This window comes from Aythya marila (genome assembly GCF_965140915.1).
Source record: "Aythya marila genome assembly, chromosome: 6".
NCBI classification, from domain to species: domain Eukaryota; kingdom Metazoa; phylum Chordata; class Aves; order Anseriformes; family Anatidae; genus Aythya; species Aythya marila.
In genome coordinates this window covers 22,599,732-22,619,982 of record NC_139047.1, presented here as the reverse complement: position 1 = coordinate 22,619,982, position 20,251 = coordinate 22,599,732, and the positions used below count along the sequence as shown (strand labels likewise).

At 37.3% G+C, this 20,251-nt stretch overlaps 1 protein-coding gene across 6 annotated transcripts in view; it reads right to left on the bottom strand.

Annotated features, from left to right (window-relative positions):
- RBMS1 (RNA binding motif single stranded interacting protein 1) overlaps positions 1–20,251 on the bottom strand; it is a 148,754-nt gene that overhangs the window by 36,821 nt on the left and 91,682 nt on the right. For all 6 annotated transcript variants that reach the window (XM_082763155.1, XM_082763156.1, XM_082763152.1 and 3 more), the window contains exons 3-4: positions 3,781–3,839; positions 794–885 (exon numbers count right to left, since the gene is read on the bottom strand). In XM_082763155.1, the coding sequence (XP_082619281.1) occupies positions 794–885; positions 3,781–3,839 (151 nt within the window). The remainder of the gene's footprint in view (positions 1–793; positions 886–3,780; positions 3,840–20,251) is intronic.

Sequence of the window (20,251 nt, the reverse complement as noted above, 5' to 3'; positions counted from 1 at the left end):
CACATGACAGAACCATTATTAGTATGTCATTTTCCTGATTTTCATAGATTTACAAAACTTATATTGTGGTGAAAGAGCTCTGCTCTGAAGATCATGGTAACTAATAACCCAATTCAGAGGTAAGGATCAGTAAAAATGGTAGAAAAAGAAGAAAGATCATATTTTTTTGTTTTTAAATTCTTGGGTTTGCCCTGATGCAGAAATTGGTTGTCAAAGATTTGGATGAATTTCAAGAAACAGATGATGAATGCTCAGATTTAAATTTTAATTCTGTTAACACAAAATATATTAGAAATGCTGAAGACAAAGCCACAAGATTAAATTTTGCTGTTATGCCTAAAAATTAATTCCCATATTGCAAGGCTGTTAACCTCAGGAACTACAACTGGGCAATGTATATAAACTCTTACACCTGTATGCTGTAAACTGTTTAAGCTACTGACTTGTTCCAGAAATTAACATGATGAATTTAACCCATTAAGCCTTCCATAGTTCTTTAAAATTATTGCTAATCTTTCTTTTGATGAAAAGCCAATGGAAAAATAGTATCATGAATAACGTGAGATATCCAACCAGATCTGTTTGGAGACTTGGCCACACTATTCTTTATTTCATGAGTTGAGCAGATTTGGGATATGCCGTTTTGTTAGCTTAATATGCCACGTGGTTTGAGGTCTGCGCTCTCTGTGATGGTCCTGCAACTTGAGAATGCACACGGCCAATGCTCTGCTACCATACAAACTTGTTCATCTTCACAACCCACTACAAGAATTGGCCAGTTATTTTAACTCACCTTTGCCATCTGTGCTTGGACTCCATTAGCCTTGAGAGCAGACACTGCCTTCTGAGCAGCTGCTGGGCTGTCAAAGTCAACAAAGCCATAACCTGAAGTACAAAACAAATTTCATCAACAAGAGAGCAACCAGCTTATAATCAAATAGTTCATATGCTACAAGCATGGTTTCTTAATACAATCTTCTTGTTGGTAAAAAGGGCCAACATTAACTCCAAATTTCTTCATGGAGTCCCCAGAAAAACTACCTACCAAAGTCCTTTGACCTTGTGATGATGGGGACCTACCCTAGTGGAAGGAATCAATTTCCATGCCCATTCATTATCAGGATCTTGTCAAAATTTCTATACAAACAGTATAGTGCTTTGCTTTGTGTTATCTGGTACATATCCAGGAAGAACAAATGTCACATCATAAATTTATTTCATAGAGCCAGAGCCAACTGAGTAAAGCATAATCTGCTAATTTCTCTGAAGTAAATTCTTAGTGTGTTTTAAGTAGGTGACCAATAAGGCTGTAAATTCCAGGTCATTTACTCAGAGCGGTTTAGTTTAAAAGATGCATATCTACTGCACCATAACCCAATTTCTGGTGAACTGATAAACTAGTTACTTCACTGTATACACATAAAAGACAATTAAACTAGAAAGTGAGTGAAAACCCAGCTTCAGCAAATCAAATAAGTTTTTCTTATTGTTGTTACTGAAATCAGAATGTAAAAAAAGTCTATTTTTTCTATGTCATATAATGCAATCTTTAAATGTTAATGTAAAACCAAAGTTAATTATAACAATTTCCATGTATATATATATATTTTTTTCTTATTCTGAAGAGAAATATACAGCTAATAGCTTCCAGCACATTTGAACAGCAACATGCCCCAGCCTGTGCAGACACTGACCTCCTAGGCTGGGATTTTTTAAGGGAACCTGGGAGTTAAAGGCTCAAGTTTCACTAAAAGCTGATCAGAGTTTGGAAGCTACTTCCCATAGCTACTTCTCTTACTGCAAGCCTCATTCTGTATTTTTCAACCCCTTTCCTTCCCACCAGTGAACAGCCTCAAAAATTAAAGAAATCCCTCTCCAATGCCTAAATTGGGATAAAAACAAAAACCTAATGAAAACAATTCTATAAGAGTAGAAAACTGAACTATTTCTTCAGAAGGTAACTATTATCTTATAATATGTCTATATGGAAGACAAAAAGGTTGTGCAAAGCTATAACTGAACCAGCTCTAAAGTCCTTAACTCAGGGAAAACAACCAGAGCAGCCTTGTACATCAGTGCAAGCTTATTTAACCTGCCAAGAAGCTGAAGAAAGCAGCATATTGTTCTGCGTAACATGTGGTGTTGTGGACTGTTAAATCTTGACGTGAAACAGAGTGAATTAGTTCCTATCAAGTTTTGTGCTGCCAAGACAAAACGAGCCTCCGGTACCCACACTAGCATAGGTTATCACCACCACCACACTATAGGGTGCAAAATAGATGAAGTTACATTCTGATACCAAGCATGCCATCAAAGCTGGCTTTGCCATCTTTTTGATGATATGTAAACTCAATTGCTCATTGCTCCAGTTAGTTTAAATCCCATGGTATGCTTTTTTGGCAAGAGCCAGAGATGCTGTCAATGTTTTGGTTAAATTCCAGTTAGATATCTGCATTCTGCCTACTTATGTTCCCACTGTAACACCAAAAACATGCAGTGAGCTTCCCTGGAGCCTCAAGTTGCTGAATATTGTCACAATAGACTGTTAGTTACTGCTTCACACTGCTGAGATTTAAAATCTGTATTGGAAAAGTCAGCTCAAACATCTTAAAACATTAATGTTAGAACTTCTGTGCTTAAATCTTTGAACAGTCAGGATCATAAGCAGTACTGCTGACAGAGCTCCTGAAGTCTTCAGGAACTGTGGGAATGGACAGAGTAAATCAGTGAAGTGCTGTCTTAAGTACTAATGAATTGAAATAATCAAAAAGGGCATCCGCTATTTCCTAGTCACAATGTATGCAGATGACATCTGCATATAAGCTGGGGAAAAAATTCTAGAAATTGCAATTTCTGCACTGTCAGCACCTTCTTAATTGCTTAAGATGGGGAGCTAGGGAGCTTTGCTGCTGTGCTGCTTCCAAGTTCTCCACAAAAAATGAGACTTGATTAATGATAAACTCTCCTCTCTTGCCTCTGCCCATCAGCTTTATTAAGTTCATTAACACTGCTAGATTAGCTGACTCAATTCTTTGCTTTCCTTAGAAATTACTTTTTTTTTCTTTTACAATTAAGAAACCAGAAAAGTCTGAAATCTGATACTTCAGTGTCTGCTGTCGCACCTTCTCCCACCATGCACGTTGCTGGGATATGAGATTACATTTCACTGTAATTGCATGGAGTTCTGTACATCAGTGAACTGACATATCCAGTTTATCTAAAGAAGTTTTTATATTTTTCTTCTGGTTGCAATTACTATAGTGAAAATTAACTCCCTCTTTGCTCCCAATACATTGAATAGCACATAACTGAACACAACTGGTATTGGAACATGTAGTTAAGTGTTCCTTTAAACTGTTCTAATTAGCAGAGCTGATTTCCACAATATATAATTTTTTCAGAGCTTACTACAATCAAATGGTCTGCTGCAAGATTCCCTAGTTCCTCCAGGCAAAAGGAGAAAAGCTGCTTTTAACTTCATTTTTGTGTCTCAAATAGAGACTAACTGCCAGACAACAGTGTGCATGTTGGCTTCACTCGGGTTTGGCTGCACCACTGACACAGGCTGTCTGCCAGCTCCACTGGAAACAAATGTATTGAACACACTGACCATGGGCAAGAATGAGACTAGCTTACATGTCAAAATGGGGAGAAAAAAATTAAAAGCACTTAAAAGACAACATTGGCTTATTTTATAAACTCAATTAACTAGTTAATTAATAAATAGTCAACTTTATAAAATCAATCAATCAGATGAATGCAATATAAAAGCAAACATACCTTTGCACTTGTTTGTTGTCTTATCCAAAATTGCCTTCGTGGATACGATTTTCCCATACCTAGAATGTATAATACGTATGTAATGAATCATGAAGCAAAAAACATCCTATTACAACAGATACCCAACAGATGTTGGTTTATATTCTATTATCCTTTACTTTCAACAAGTTGCAATAATATATAGACTGTATAACGGAAGATATAATGTAGATAGATGTAACAAAAATTATCAAGAATTTCAAGCGTGATCATGCTCTACTCTCTCCCTGTGTTCCCAGTAGCACATTAGAACCATAAAACAAGAAAAAGTGTTTTACTCAAAAAACAAAAACAATATAGGTAAACAATATAGGTAAAATCATGATAAGCTTGGACTCTTCCTGTCAGCATATGCACCAGATAAAGCAGACAAGAAACTGTCTCATCAGTGCTAGGCTTGATAACACAGTACAAAAGAAAAATAAAATAGTAATATTATATTTTAATTATTGACCCAAACTGAAATCGATGAAAACCTCTATCATGGGTAGGTGACAAACCTAAGTCAGGTTTATGAAAGCTGATCAACAAAGCTGATGAAGAATTTTCTATATCATTAAAATGGAAAACTGAAATGTAAACAATTTCAACTAAGCAAAACATCCCTCAGGAAAGTTTCTATTTTGTTTTTTAAAAGAAAAACGCTTTTTGAGTAGACTTTAAGTAGAATTTGATACTGTTAGTGAAAAATAGCACCTTCCTTTGGAAATCGAATCCTAAATTACTTTGATACAAAGGATGTAACTCCCTCAGCACAGAGACGGCCAGTACAGAGCAAAGCAGCAGCAGAATCAGAAACGAGCACAGATTCACAAGTTTCTTACCCCAACCTTCTTTGTTCACTTTTGAACTACATTTGGCACAACGTCATTGCTATACAAGAGCGGAACTATGCAACATGAGTTTGTTTTTACATGAGAAAATGAGGTAACATTAATAAGTATACATAAGCACTGTGCCCCAAGAGGTTCTCCATCATTGTACGAGGACTGAAAATGAAGTGAAAAGTATTAGAAATGTTATCAGCATAAGTGCAATTTAGGGAAGAATGAAGTTTTGCCAGATCACTTGCTAAATATAACATCAGAGTGGCAGTTATGGAGTAGCATTGCAAAAAGTTATTTCAAAAGATGACTAACCCAATTTCAGCAGAAGCTGTATTAGTCTTAAAAGTTCTTAAAAAGATCTTAAGAAGCCTAATACATAAAGTTAGGCTTTCAAGTTAGGTTAGTTAGTCAGGCCTACTTTAGAGTCCTCAAATTGCTGTGTAAAATTGTGTAAAGTGATAGTTATTTAAGGGTGAAACCTATCTATAAAGTGCTTTCTTCCTAAGGAACATTTAAATACATTTTTCGGTGTTTTTATCAATTTTCGCAACCACTTTCAGTTTTGCTCCCTTATTGCATTTAGAACTGTGAACATCTGCATTGACATAAAATTGAACTATCCATCTATAGCCTAAAAATGTACACAAGTCTATGAAAATATGTGTATACTTGTATATACCATGCTAGACGTGACAGACATTTTGCCTAATAGTTGTAGCATACACTTCCTTATTAGCAGCAGTTATTTTCCAATTGAGTCATTCCATAGAGAAAGCTTTATACCCTCTTAGTTCAAATTTCTGAACTTTCTCTGGAATTTTCCTGCAGGCACAGAGTAAATGTACACGTTGTAAATACACGAGTGGCAAACTGCTCAGGAGCACGGTTCTTCATGATCCACTAAACTTGTGTCCCATCACTTGCAGCCAGCACTTGATGGCCAGCATTCTCCATACCCCACTAGCTTTCCTATCCTTGAAGTGAAAAGCTACATAACCTTTTTTTTTTTTTTTTAAGGGAAAAAAAAAAAAAAAAAAAGATGATCTTGTCCCTGCTACTACTTCACCTCTTGCAAGTACTTCACCAGGTGTCTACGTAGACAAACAACCAAAACAGGTATAAGCCTCAGTCAGTATGGTCACTGAGGGGAATTGGGGGCTGACAATGGACTGTGCTGGCCCAGATACTGATGTACACCAACGAACAGCACCTAAACATGTGCCTGTGTGTACGGTCCTTACAACGACCCCACTGACCACCTTCCAGGGTGCAAGGCTGCTGGTGATTTAAACCACCATCCTAGATAGCACGGCTCCTGCAAAGAACCAGCTGCTGTGGAAGACGGCCAAGAAACGTCAGCAGAGAGTCTAGGAACAAATCAGAGAACCAGCATAACAATAGCAGCTATCGCCAGGGTTTCTCCTACAGTTTTCCCTGTAAATACTGCTCCCAAGTGATTGCTCTGCAGTCGCCATGAAGCACAGAAATGCAGTTTGCCCCACTTCAGCCTGACCGGCAGGGGTACAAACCCCTCTTTGCTCCCACCATGTGGTCTGGTACTAGCGGAAATTACTTCTTACAGTTCCTCATTAAGTACTTCCTTCAAAGGATGACTATCATGAAAATCTACTTCCTTCTTCCTGAATTCTGCAGCCCTAATGCTACTGCTACCACAGGCTCCTGCACTCAACTGCTCATTTGAATTGAGATCTATGAGAAATCAGTGATCTAAACTAATACATATTGGCGGGCAAGTGGTCCAAACTTACAAAAAGGAACATAGCAAGCAAGAGAAATGTTATATTCCAAAGGTGTCTGTGATGTTAGATCTTGCCTGCAGATCACTGTTCCTCACAAAGCTCAAGCACATCTACCTGACTTAGGCACTGCTGACACTACTGCCCTGCTGCTCCAAAGCATTACAGCATGCTTGATAAGACTTGTACCAAAGGCAGGGCACATCTCTCAGCATTGGCAGAATCACTTTCATGATGATAGGTGATTGCTCATTCCCTTTCTTCTAAAGCAATTAAAAGCAAACAAACTTTTTTCTTAATTTAGTGCCAATCTTGAGAAATAACTGCTAATCTTGCTAATAACAAGCAACTAGCTATTACTTAGTAAGTAATTTTTTTTTTCTCCCAAAATAACATCGATTAAATTCAGTGAAAGGGTAAAGCCACATATTCAACAGCAACATTTTTTTTTTTTTTGTAGTGCTACTAACACATTCTCTCTTTAGTCTGAATTATCTTTGGAGATAGAAAGGTGTTTTCAGCTTTGCATCTCATTTTTTTCATTGGTACAGCACTTCTACTAGCATCAAATAATGTATTAAGAAAGATGGGGCTTGGGTAAGTGCCAGGTAAATAATTGCCAGGGTGGATTGATTACACCATTGCAGGTGGTATGTTCAGTAACAGGCTATGTACCTGTGGACTAGCTATCTTCATAGTACAGAACATCAAGACAACACATATTTGTTTAGAACATTAAGAAGAGACTTGCTCAAAGGCCAAGTTAGGGAGATTTCTCCCTAACTATCAGTATTGCTACTGATAGTGGAAGGGTAACTCTGCCAACCCATAATTCCTGACAGGCACTGTGAACATCAAAATACAGCAATATAGCTTTGTTCATACTTTTAAAGTGTAAAGCTTGAAGCAAAAAAAATCAACACAAACTTTTTAAAAATCACATTGTTCAGTAATGTGATGAAATCCAGTACAAGTAACTGCACACAGATCTATTACAAATAGCTACAAATACATTATAGATATTTAAAACATCTCTGAACCATAATTTTGGCAACCTCCATGATAGAGGTGATGAAAAAAAGGGTCTTTAAACTCTGTATACTGATCAAATTGAACCAGTGTTTATTTTTCTCCCTTTGTACATCTGCTACTATAATGAACATACTTGCAAATGTGCAGGTGATAAGGTGCCATCATGAGCATGGCAAAGAATGGGGAATGAAGTAGCTTGAAGGCTCAGCCACAAGTGCTATTTTGAGTGTTGAAAGAACTTATCTGTGTGTGTATTAGGGGAGGTACAATAGGAACAGGCAGTGAGAGGCTTGATAGGAGTTGTCTGGAATGTACTGTTTAAGTCTTTGTCTACAGCTTAACCTCATTCCACCAAGCTCAGTACTGCCCTTTGCAGTATTTTCCAACTGTCTTTCAGCTTGTGCAGTTAAGGGCTTTCTACCACCTGGCTTTGACTTGGACCCTAACCTCTGCAAAAGGACCTCTGCTATTGTGGAAAGTCTTTTAGAGTTGCCTAGCTCCTCTTGAAGTGCGCAAAACTTTGTGTTGAAGACCAAAGATGCTCCCTCTGTGCTGAAGCCAAGTCCGGCTGTAAAAAAGAGCATTCCTAGAGATCCTGCTGTTATCCCTTGCATTACTATAGTGCTACAAGAACACCTATGCTATGCAGAAACGATGCAGCATATCTTCTGTGTTTATTCTAAATTATATTTTAAATCTTAGCATCTTATCACTTCATGGAATGCTCTTTATTTTTAAGAGCCAGAATCATGAGGTAAAGCCAGGCATGGATTTCACAACACTTAAGTGGCTCTGAGTGCACGAACTCACTATAAGGTAGAACTGTGAAAGGAAAGAGAACCTGGCTGAGCACAAAAATTCCAGTAAGGAGCCAATGTCCTCAGTGGTTGACCCAAAGACAAGAGAGAACATAAACAGTCTGATCCAGCCAGGAGGGCCATAGAGGAGAGCAGATCAGTTAATCCTACAATGCACTGCAGTTGCTGTATGCATCTGCATCAAAATAAACCTTACTTTAGACTAGGGTAAACAAATAAAACGAACTGGATAAAAAGAATGGGAGAAATACTTACAAAGTAATTGCTGTATATTAATTGTAATACTGAAAAAGAAGATGCTGGTGGGGATGCTTAGCCCATAAAAGAGCTTAAAAAGCAAACAAAAAACCAAAAAACTTTCTTCAAACAGGTCCTGAATTAGAGCACAACATGGTCAGTGTGCAGCTTGCATACACTCAAGAAGTGTAAAGTTTTTGCTTGACAGGGAATATTGTTCTTTTATATGACCCCAAATAAATGCACGTAACAATTACTGATTTCTCTGAATCACTGAACTTTTAAGCTAGCATCATCAGCTCTCCAAACCCAAAGCATTCTAATTCTGAAACAGCACAATTAAAAAAATAATTATGCATAACTAAAGATTGTAATAGCCAAGTCTACATCACAGTTTGTACCGTACTTGTAGTCTACATGTACATGTATGTGGAAGCCCAACCAGTTCATCTTGATTGAGACCCAAAGAGAGAAACTTGAGCAGTCTGTGAGAAGGCCTCACCTATGCTGCAGTTCTCAGTCTCTGCTCCTTTTGCACCAGGTGGTATCAAGAAAACAAATTTCCTTTAACTGAGAAAAGAGTCTAAAGAGTTGCCAGCAAGGGCTGACTTGGTGCAGCTGGCTCCCATACCTCACTGCTCTTCCAGTGTTCGGGGCATTTCCAAGACAAGAGCACAGCCAAGGGAATATAATCAGCCCCAGCAATCTTTCCTGCTGGATCCAAAAAACAAACTCAGAGCAGTGACTGAGCAGTACAAAAGGTTGTAATTGGCTCCCATACTCTCTCATATCTTGGAAAAGTGTTGTACTGAACCTCAAGCTCTTGCTTCCTTTTAAGCATAGATAAACACTTTGTTGTTGTTGTTTCGCCATGAATAAAATCTTGTCTTTGCCAATAAGAGGAACTACAGAAAATAAATGTCTGTATAATAGTGATAGTCCTCGTGATAGCCTACTCCAATCCTGCTCCAACTTAATTACGGGTAAACGTGCTGTTACAAAAAGTTGATAAAGAAATTTATTCCATCCAGACGAATACTGGGTTTGAAGAACAGAACCACTGGTTGCACAATCTATAGCCATATGGTTTCCATTTTTAAATTCTTCTTAATTATGTTTTGCCCTAGTGTAGAAGGAGGTATCATGGGAACATTTTGTCTGTTTTGTTTTCTGCTGTTGGAAGGCACGCTGCTCTTCAACAAACGCTTTAGAAGTCACTTGCTTTATGGTCATCAGACATAAACATTTGCTCACCAGAGTGCAATGAGTACCTACCACTGAAAGTTGGATCAACCATTTTAGTGTGTAATTTAACATTACAAAAAAGCTGCATTTATACTTAATTTTACTTGCATAGTTAACAGGTATGCATAACGCAGCTTAGCATGAGTTGTGCCTCAAGATTGTTCTAGATTTGGTTAATTTGTTTGGTTTAGCAAAAATTCCTACCTTAGCTTCATATATCCAAGCGCTAGGTTAATCAATTCAGCCAGATGTGCCCTGCTTCGGGCATCTGTTCATAAATTTCATTATGCAGAAAACAGGACTTCCTCATGAACCTAAACTAAAGCTGAAGCTCTGCTTTGGTGACATTTCTGTTGTACGGTCATGTGGTTTTCACAAAGATAGTTCCATTATTTCTTATTAATTATCCCTTTGACTCTCCAGGACTTCAGAGAGAAAGCTGGCATTCTCAAAACAGTCAAGTAACTCTCATTGTAGTTTTTGACTGTTTTACTCTACAAGCAAGTAACAGCTAACCAAAGAGATTATAATTTATTATGATGGAAACTAACTACTGTTTTACTTCACTTTGCAAAATTGCTAAAATTACATTTTGTCATTTCTTAATGAAAAGATTATTTTTTGATGAGTTAGAATCTACATACAAAAAAAAATCCAACACAAACCTTTCGCTTTACTGACAATTCAGTAGTCTTTCATGCTGCTGTAGATTCTTTGCAAGATCAAAAAAACTTTTTTATTCCCTAATTTTTTATTTAAATTTTGCATATTTTCATTTTCAGTAAGAATCAATGGGTAAAAGCATTACTGACACAGTTACCAACATTAGCATGCTGCAAACTAGCTTTATTTTGGTACAAATGATCTTTTTTCAGGCTCAGCAGGTTACAATTCCAGATTTCACTGGGAAGTAAAGGAAAGTGGCAAAAACAGATGCAAAATCAGCAATATGCTATCAGATCTTATAGATATCAATCTTTAGAAGAACAGATGCTTAACATAAAGGATATATACAATTCTTATCAGTGAGGTATGAACACATGCTTTTTTAGTTTCTTGGACAATATGGATTGTAACAGAAAAACAGTATTTTATGAATAGGTTTTACAGTGTTCTAGCTCTGCATAAAGTTTCTACTCCTTATAGCTAAAAGGAACTATGAATTCAAAATGGTCATGAATAGTAAAGTGACACACGGGAAGAAGAGTTTGGAGATTATTTTTCAGCTACCTTTTTTTTTTTTTTTTTTTTTTTTTTAAAGAGTAGTTATTTCCTGGTTTAGCAGAGGATGATCTGTGGGGATAGGAAAGAAATGCTTTTAGAATCAGGAAATGTTTGCTTCCTCTTGCTTTGTAGAGATGTGAATAATCTCTATCCATTGCATAGAAGCTCACTAGAAGTCAAAGAAAAAAAAAGTTAGCATCCTACAGCTATTTTTACTACATTTTGCAAAGGTTTTCAATTAGTATGCTCGTTTTTGCACAACAGATTGATTATCTTAAAAGCATGACCCACTTTACAATGCCCTTTCATTTAGCACAACTGATGAAAATTGCTTTTTTAGTATCTCTATGTATTTTAAACATTTAAGACTTATTATAGCTGACACTAAATCAGCATTCTTAATGTGTGTAGCAAAACAACAGATTTCCAACAATTCCCTGTAGAGGTTTATTCTCCATCAGTCATAAATCCCTGGAAAAAATATGGCAATATGTTTATTTAGTTTTTCTTTAACAGGTTAAGAATTTTGCAATATATAGGGGGAAAAAAAAGCAGTTACTCTTCACTACTATGATAACATGATCATGAAAAAAAAAACAATGAAGCCTCCCCCTCAAATAGCTTTTGGGGTTGGAAAGGAAGGAAGGCTCTCTCTGGCAGGTATCAAAAAGAATTCAGAATGGTACTAAGTGAAAAAGACACAACAGCAGTAGAATGGAAATAATGAGATCAAAAATTCTAAGTGTAAATCTTTACATTAGTGTGGTGACTCTTTTTTGTTAATTTCAAAATTAAATGTAAATGTAATTTCAAATGAAATGTGAATTAATGAAATGCAAATGTCAAAAACTTAAACATGGCAAATTCAGAAGGATTTGCAAGCATCTGTTGCCTTTGTTGCTTCACTGAAGATGTGAATACAGATATTTAGCAAAACTATGATTAATAGTCACCCACACTTTGGGGTGAGATTTTTAAGCCCTGAGTCTTGGCCTATCGTCACTCAGCTGCAACATGATTTTTTGTACTAAGCACATGGTATTTTCACTGAAGCTAGTTAATGATGCCCTGGCTTCTCTTCCTTTGCAGCAGAATGCCATCCTCAGCCAGCACTTAGAGGGAGCCACTCATGCTAATCACTTTCGAAAATTACACTCTTCATTCTTCACATAATTGAAAAGCAAACCAAAAATTATACACCTGTGATGTTCAATACGAGGACAGCAGCAAGCTGTTCAACTTGATTTAGTCTACTCATATTTAATTCCCATTTAATATTTCATAGGCCATAGAGATGACAATGTTCAACTCAGTGGTAGGGAGGGACTGAAGCAACAGCTCCAGATGTGGAAAAACGAAGGGGCAACAACAGTGAAAGTGCCTGAGCAAACTCCTTGCCCCCGTGGAGATCTTCCATGTCTTGCAGACACCTAAAGATTCTCATCACCCTAATGATTCTTATGAAAGCCAGGATACTAGCAGGCTGGTCCCAAACTTGCTGATCACACATCTGCTTTAACTCGAAGAGGTTGTAATAACAAGATGGAAAGAAGGAAGAGGTCACATGCTGTGAAGAAAAATGAAATTTCAGGCAAGAAACTAAGACAAACGATCCCATTCAGCGTCTCTTACAGACGCTGCCCCTGCAGTAACCCAGCCCGACTTCTGACAGGCTGAGGTGATTTAGCATAATCTCTGAGCCATCTGCTAGGCTGCCTATCAGCTCAGTAGCCTTGTTACTCCACAGTTTATAGGTTAAGCAGGATAAATAACCTATCAGAAACACAAATGGATTTGCCTCTTTGACACACTTTGAAGTGCAAATATTGTGTAAGTAACCATAGCCTTCTTTCTCCTAAACTGGGGGAAAACCATCACAGTAATGCATTAATCTAAGTATCTGTTCTGTAAGAAAAGGAAATTATGGTTATCATCATCTTTAACTGTTTAGCAGTAAATACTTCATACCTTCATTTTGCCTACATTTTTAGGAGTTTTTCTAATTATCTGTGTTAAGACTTACACACTAAATATTTTAAAAGTGGTGAACTACAGTTTTCAAACTTATTTTTGAATAGATGCAAATTCTGGTTGACGCTAAAAACATTATTTACTGCTGACATCCGACTGAGTTTAATGACCATATTAGTAAAATACAACTATACCTTTTTTCTTGTTTGTTTTGTTTTAAATATTTAAATATTTTTGAATTACAATGCCTTATAATTTATTTAAGGACAGAATACGAAATGATGCACATAAATTATTGTTACATTGAATGGTTTAGAAACTTATCTACTACTATAATACTTCTACCACAGTACAATGTAATTGATGTGAAGTACTCTTACGTTGAAAGTATTTTAAAAAGTTTTACCATAAGATACCAAACATGAAGATCAATAATATGAAAATGATTTGTACAATTACTCAACAGTAACTTCGCAGCACTTGTAACTTTGCCAGCACTTCGCAGTCTACACCATTCACTGTCCAGTTTGGCAAAGAAAACTTTGGAGAAACCTATCTTACAAAAAGAGATAAATAATTCAAACATTTTGGAGTTCTCAGTTAACCCACTTTTTAGGACAACACAATCATTCTTATTTAAATAAAACATAGGATAATCTCCACGTTCTACAGCAGTTTGCTGCACCTTGCCTGTGCATCTGCTGACAATGTTCGGGTACATGGGACAGGGTTACACTTTCCTACAGCTACAAGGTAGAACAACATGTTATTTTAAGAAAGCAAATGTTAGTCTCTTACCTTAACACTACAGAATGGACACCAAGTATGTCTGGGTTAAGACTGAAATACTGAAAAAAATTGCATTTTAAACCAACCTCCATCAAAAGCCAAAGCAATATTATTTGAAGATAAATTACCATAGTTCATGCTGCTCACAGTAAGAATATAAAAAATATGAGAAAGCATAGAGTTTCACACAGTCATGAAAGATGCAGGGTTTTTTTTGAAAATCATAATTCATTGGCAAGCAAAATAATAAAGTTCTGAACAGGTTTAAATTACATTTCTGGAATATTATTTCTACTGTCTGGCAATTTCTTTTATCCCCTTTTTTCCATACTGAGAAATGATCACCAATCAAGACAATGGTTTGGGAAGATGAGAAATTAAACCACAGATAAACGCTAATACGTATTTATAAGCCAAGCTTGTGGCAGCTCTGCAGACTTGCATGTATTGATTTACCACTGCTAGCCGCTTTAATCTGAAAGTAAGGCAGTATTTCTACACCCAGGCATAAATCTTGGCAAATTCCAGCCTCACCAATTTTGCAGAGCCTACACTAACAGCTTGAAAGAATAAAACTACCAAGACATAAGAGAGCAGTTCTTGTTATTCATAATTTATAACTCCTTTCTCCTGCCTGTGCTAAGAAGTACAAGATCAGCTTGGGAGCATAAATTAGTCTCCAGATTGTATACCTAAAGGCTTTTTTTTTTTTTTTAAATTCCTCCTCATCCTCCATGCAAGCAAGCCCAACTCTCATTCTCAGCATGTGATGCACTGTCCTTTTTTTTTGGCTTTTCCTAAGTTTATTTCTTTTTCTTGTGGGAGGGAATGAGGTACAAGGCAAGGGGAAAATTAATTTTTATCATCACTGCCCAATACATTTTTTCCCTTGTTTTAATCAGAACAGCCTCAATCAAAAGGTGTTTTTCTGGCTACAATCCAGAGTAGTGTTAGGCTAACTCCTATCTGGATAGACAGGCACGCACCTATTAACCTTACAATCCTATATTATCTATGAAAGATAACTCTAATTTATTCTTGCCTATTAATATCACTTCTAGAGGAGGTCACTAATCTCCACTTATACCCTCAGTTTAAATACGCAATGCCCCAAGGAATATGTTGAAAAAAGCTTAGAAGCCATGGGACTGGGGATTGGCAAAATACAAGGGCATTTCTGGCCACATCCCCTTTCCTAAACAATGACCCACTTGTTAGCTCTGAACTACAAAAACTGTCTCACACATTATGTACATTATATATATATACCTATGTGAGTACATACTATATATATGAACACATACAAACACAACTCTCAATGATTGTTGCTGCATTTATTTTGCATGGATGATGCTTGGTCATTGGAATAATGCCTCTCATTGGAAACTGTTTTTAATTACCTTCTGTTTTTGTAATACTAAGACAACATAAAACCAACAAGACAAACCAAGCTGCTAGGTTAAAATACATCCTTTGTAAAGATACCTATTTGCTTTTGCCTGCATCTTGTGCTAATTTAACACCCAATCTTGTAAAGTGCTGACTGCCCCTCTCCTTTTAGAGGCCAGAAGAGGAAAAAACCCAAATACTTCAATACGTTCAGGTAACTTCTAGTCTCTCTGAACTGTGTTTCAAAAATGCTTCTTTTATGAAATACTCATAATAACATCCTGCTTTCAATAGCTATTCTGTACTGGAATTAACACCTAATTATGAAGCGACTGTAAAATTAATATTAGAGTCTGATCTCCTTTTATTTCTGGTAACTTAATGTCAATCATACTAAGATGGTACTAAATGGACAAATTATCCAAAATCACTGCTAGACCTTCCAGAGGCCTTGCCCCCTTAATAGCATGGCTTGTAGGTTTGATCCCTATTTGAATTTGCTTCTCTACTCTCAAGTCCCAGCTGTGCTGAATAGCAAACATCTCCATTTCAATAGGGAAAATGGTTGGACTAAAGTAGTTCTCCCCAGGGGTCAAAATACTTCAGAAGGGCATTTAAGTGGCTGTATGTTATTGAGCGGAAACATCAGCTCACATATTATTGATTATAGCCGCATGGCTCTGTTGAAAAGATGTCTGCAGTAGTATTAAGTGCTGAGATAGGGACAGAGGAGTGTTATGCATTAAAAAATACTATCCATCTGTTGCCAAATTTCAGATACATGAGCAATCACAAGCTGTAACACAAAATCTAATGTGCAACCTTTGCGGCTGATGTGTCAGGTCACATTCAGCGACACTTCTTCAGTTTCACACTGCTTCAGATAGACAGCCTTTTGAATATTGATTGAAGCAAGCAGGAGGCAGAGCTTGATTTCTGCAGTTTTGCAAAGAGAATGTAATAGATACTTATCTGGAAATTTGCTTTCGGTAGCTAAAACATACCATTTTCTTTAAAAACACCATTAACCTGTTCTGATCCCATCACTGTAGCTGCTAGGCAAGTATAACTGAAGTTTTCTGAAACCACCGCACATTCAGCCTATTCTTACTCGTGAGGTGCAGACAGACATACAGACACAGCACACTCTGCACTACCAGACTGTCATGTAGAATATACCTGAGCTAGCTGAAACTAGTGTGATCCCCCAGATTCTCCTCTCCAGTTATTATTTTATTTTTTTTTAATATAATGACTATGTCAAATACCCCCATGGAAGGGTAAGTCAAGTGTCCCAGACTGCCCTTTGGCTGGTATGCACTGGGAAGCATCACAGAAGGGACCATACAAAAAACACGGTATAGCACCAAGAAAAAAATCAACCAGCCAATGCACTACAGACAAGTCTAAAGTCAGCGAAGTTCTGTATCACACACATCAAAACTTTCTCGAACAGATTCAACAACATATGACAAGATGGTAGTTCATACAATACGGTCACAGTATTTCTGGGCTTTATGGACCTATACAGACCATTTTTCTTTTGAAAGAAAATTTGAAAGAAAATTTGTCTTCTGAGAGCTTGAGTTGACTATTCCTTTCTTGTAGGACAGCAAAATGTTTTTTTTTTTTTTTTTTTTTTTTTTTTTTTTTTTTTTCCTGAAAGTAATTAAGTGCTATGTGAAAGAACCCAGAGCTTCTATACTTGAAGATGAATCTCAATGCCTATGCTTCAGGTTCCGGAATAGTTCATTTACTACTTTTCCAAGCAACTTAAGATGTTTAAATCAACTAAAATTGAAATCTTGGGAGTATTTTTGGTGAAAACCACTCAAAAGCAGGCCAATGTCGTGGATGCAGCTATTTCCCAGAAAAGGGCTGAGAATCCAAAGAGGAAAAGGCTGTACCCAAAGTCAGAAATCCACTCATTAGTAAGGAGTTAAACAGTATCTAGGTCAGTCGACAGTCTTTCCTGCACAGCCTCAGCTCGTTGCACATCGGAAACGCTGTGTGGGAAGGCCAGGGAACTGAACTCACAGACCAAGTATGACTCAGACTGCAGTAATTTAATGACACTTTGTTTCTCTTAAATTATCCTCGGGATTAATAGAATCCACACCCTCAACATGAAACCAAATCAGGGTGAAAGGAAGAAACCACAAATTCATGGATCTTTGAGACAACAAAAGGTATCTAAAAGCAAATTTAGTAGTAAGAGGAGAGGACAGAGCCCTTTCCTATAACATACTACACGGTCTGAGCAGCAGAAGATGAAGAATTTGAGCCTCGGTCAGATGTTCTTCTGAAAGCCCTAGTGGGGATGATCTCAATAAGAATGTCAAGGAACTGTCTGCCAAAAAAGCAGAGGAGAGCTGTCATGGCCAAACACCAACCTCCACGACAGGAAAGCAATTTGAGAGAAATAGCCTCAACATTTCCCCTGTCGTTGCAGAAGCTGAACATTTGAGCCGTCAAATCTCTTTGGCACCAGGATGAGAAGACAACTACAAAATCCTGAAGAAGGCAGAACACCAGTGACCCAGGCCCAAATACAAATCCATTGAAACCCCTGAGGAGCAGTTAAAATTCCTGCAAATTCTGTCCCATTGCACAAAATGGAAGTTTGGACAGGACACTAACAAACAGAAGAAAACAGTGCCCCCAGAAGCACTCCTTCCTGACTGCAGTGTAAAATTACAACGATTTGCTCTTTCTTCTGTACTCAGAGATGCCTCCTACCCTTCATGTAAGGGAAAGACAAAAAAGGCACACTAACTAATACAAAAAGAAGAGAGAAATATACCCTAAGGGCATTAAAATGTCTTCTGTCACAGGAACTCATTATTTTTCTCCTAGAGAAAAAGAAATTAATCTCTCCTTTTTTGTGGAAAAAGAAAAATTAACAAGATCACTGTGGGGAGATCTGACGTAAACAGCAGTGGATACTTTTTTAATAAGTGTTTTTATGAGTATATTTTGATGACATTGCAGACCAGTTATAAGGAATTAAGCATCTCAGTTCAGTAAAGTGTATTTGGACATACTCTATTTCTAACATAAATATCTCATGGAATTAAAAAAAAAAAAAAAAAAAGAGAGAAACTCGCATAGTTTTCAAAACATACATCCCCCATACAAAAATCACTAGGATGCTTGGTCAGCAAACAGTTCTCTTTGAAAGTAACATCTTGCTTATGTTTCAGCTACAAACACAACCATGGAGGAGTCCCAGTCCCTAATCCCCTCTAGTAGGTGAGGGGGGTTTGGATCCAAGCAAGGTGAGGTGGAGGGCTCTGCCCCGAGAATACAGACGTTGTCTTTCCCTTATCTCAAAAAGAAATAAGACTCTTAAGCTTTTTTTTCCCTCTGGCTATCTACCCAAGAACATCTTAAAAATTTGGGCCTGTAATCTACTGACACCTACCTAATTTTTTCACCTTATCAACTCTACATAACTCAGTTTTACAAAATGGTGAGTTTGTGCTCTTTAGACTACTACCACAATCTCAATTCAAGTGTTAGACAGGAAACATTTCATCACTGATAGAAAGAGCTACCCATTCATCCTGGGACAAAAACTCTTTTCAAAATATTTAATATTTGCAAGACTGTATAATTCAGAGCAAGTCTCCTAGACTTCAAAGAGAATTAAGAAATATGTAACTGAATAAGCAATTAATGGAACGGGTGGAAAAACCTTTATAATTTCTCATGGAACAAAGTAACATGCAATTCACTTGGGAAGAAACAGAAGACTGGGACAGATGACTGTGTATTTTTATAATGTCATAGCTGAATGTTTGGAAGATGTTCAAAAAGAATTGATCTTAATTTACATAGTAAAGAGTACATTCCTGCTGCGGCCACGGTATGATGATGGATTGTTTTCAGTGGCAGGCCTGGCTAATGGCCTTTCACTAGTACTATGTACCTCCCTGTTGCAACATGAAAGCCCTGTAAGCTGCCACTGTCACTGAGGAAAAAGGAACACAGAGCAACACTTTCCCTCATAGTATTTGACATCTGCAAAATATAGCAAATAAACTTTCAGTAACAAAAAAACAGCCTTAACAATAAAAGTTCAGACAAAGCCTGCCACCATTCTGCAACACAGTAAAAGCATACAACAAATGTGGGGTGTTGAATACAGGTTATCTGAGAAACAGAAATGAAGGCGATTTACGAACGCTCCTTTTCAGGTCACAGAACTGCATACAACCATGTGGGGAAGGAAACCCTGGATGCTACATCAGCTCCACCGCATACCCTGCCAGGCTGATACCTGCAGGCCCTGCAGGGAAAGACTCTCTCTCTCTCCTCTCTGCCAAGCAGCTTCTCCAGAGCTCCGCCAAGTTATTCCCACTTAATACAGGGGAGGTTTCTGCCCTGGGGTTCTGTACAGCTATGGGTCAAAAAGAAGAGGGGGGGGGAAAAAAAAAAGAAAAAAAAAAAAAAAGAAAGAAAGAAAAAAAAAGTACCAGAGACTGCAGAGTTTATCTGGCACACAGCAATTGCATAGCTGAAAATCTCAGCCTTTGCTATCAAACAAATTCTAAGTCCAGGTTATGGAGTGCTAAGTGGTTTTAAATCCTAATACTGGCATTAGGAGCTGTGGGCTCCTGCAGGTGCTTGGTGCTTTCTAGGATTACTCTTTGTGAGCACACTGCAAACAAACAGAAATTAAGCTTGCCATTGTCTTGTGGGCATAAGTAAGCTTTTCTGTTTTACATGGGGTTTGTTAACACAAAATCAAAGAAGCAAGAAACACCAGTTCCTTGGTGATTTCACATATGAGCTATATAAACAAATAATAAATACATAAAACTAAGTACTGAACTGCAAGATTCTGCTGGTTTCCAGACTCCAAAAGGTCTTCAGCTCTTCAGTCTATCAGGAGTGTCCTCAAAATCAGAAGCAAGTAGCTTGGCTCTTTTTCTGGGGTTTAGATAATTTTTATTTCTGACATTTAGGGTTTGCAAATAAAAGATTTCAGACTGCTCCAGTATTTGTATTATTGAATTATTTATTGAGTTATTTTTATCACGATTTTGTATCTTCTGATACCATAACATTTATTTCACTACTGCAATCACTCATACATGAAAGAAAAAATCCTTATTAACGCTCCAGAATAATTGGTGCT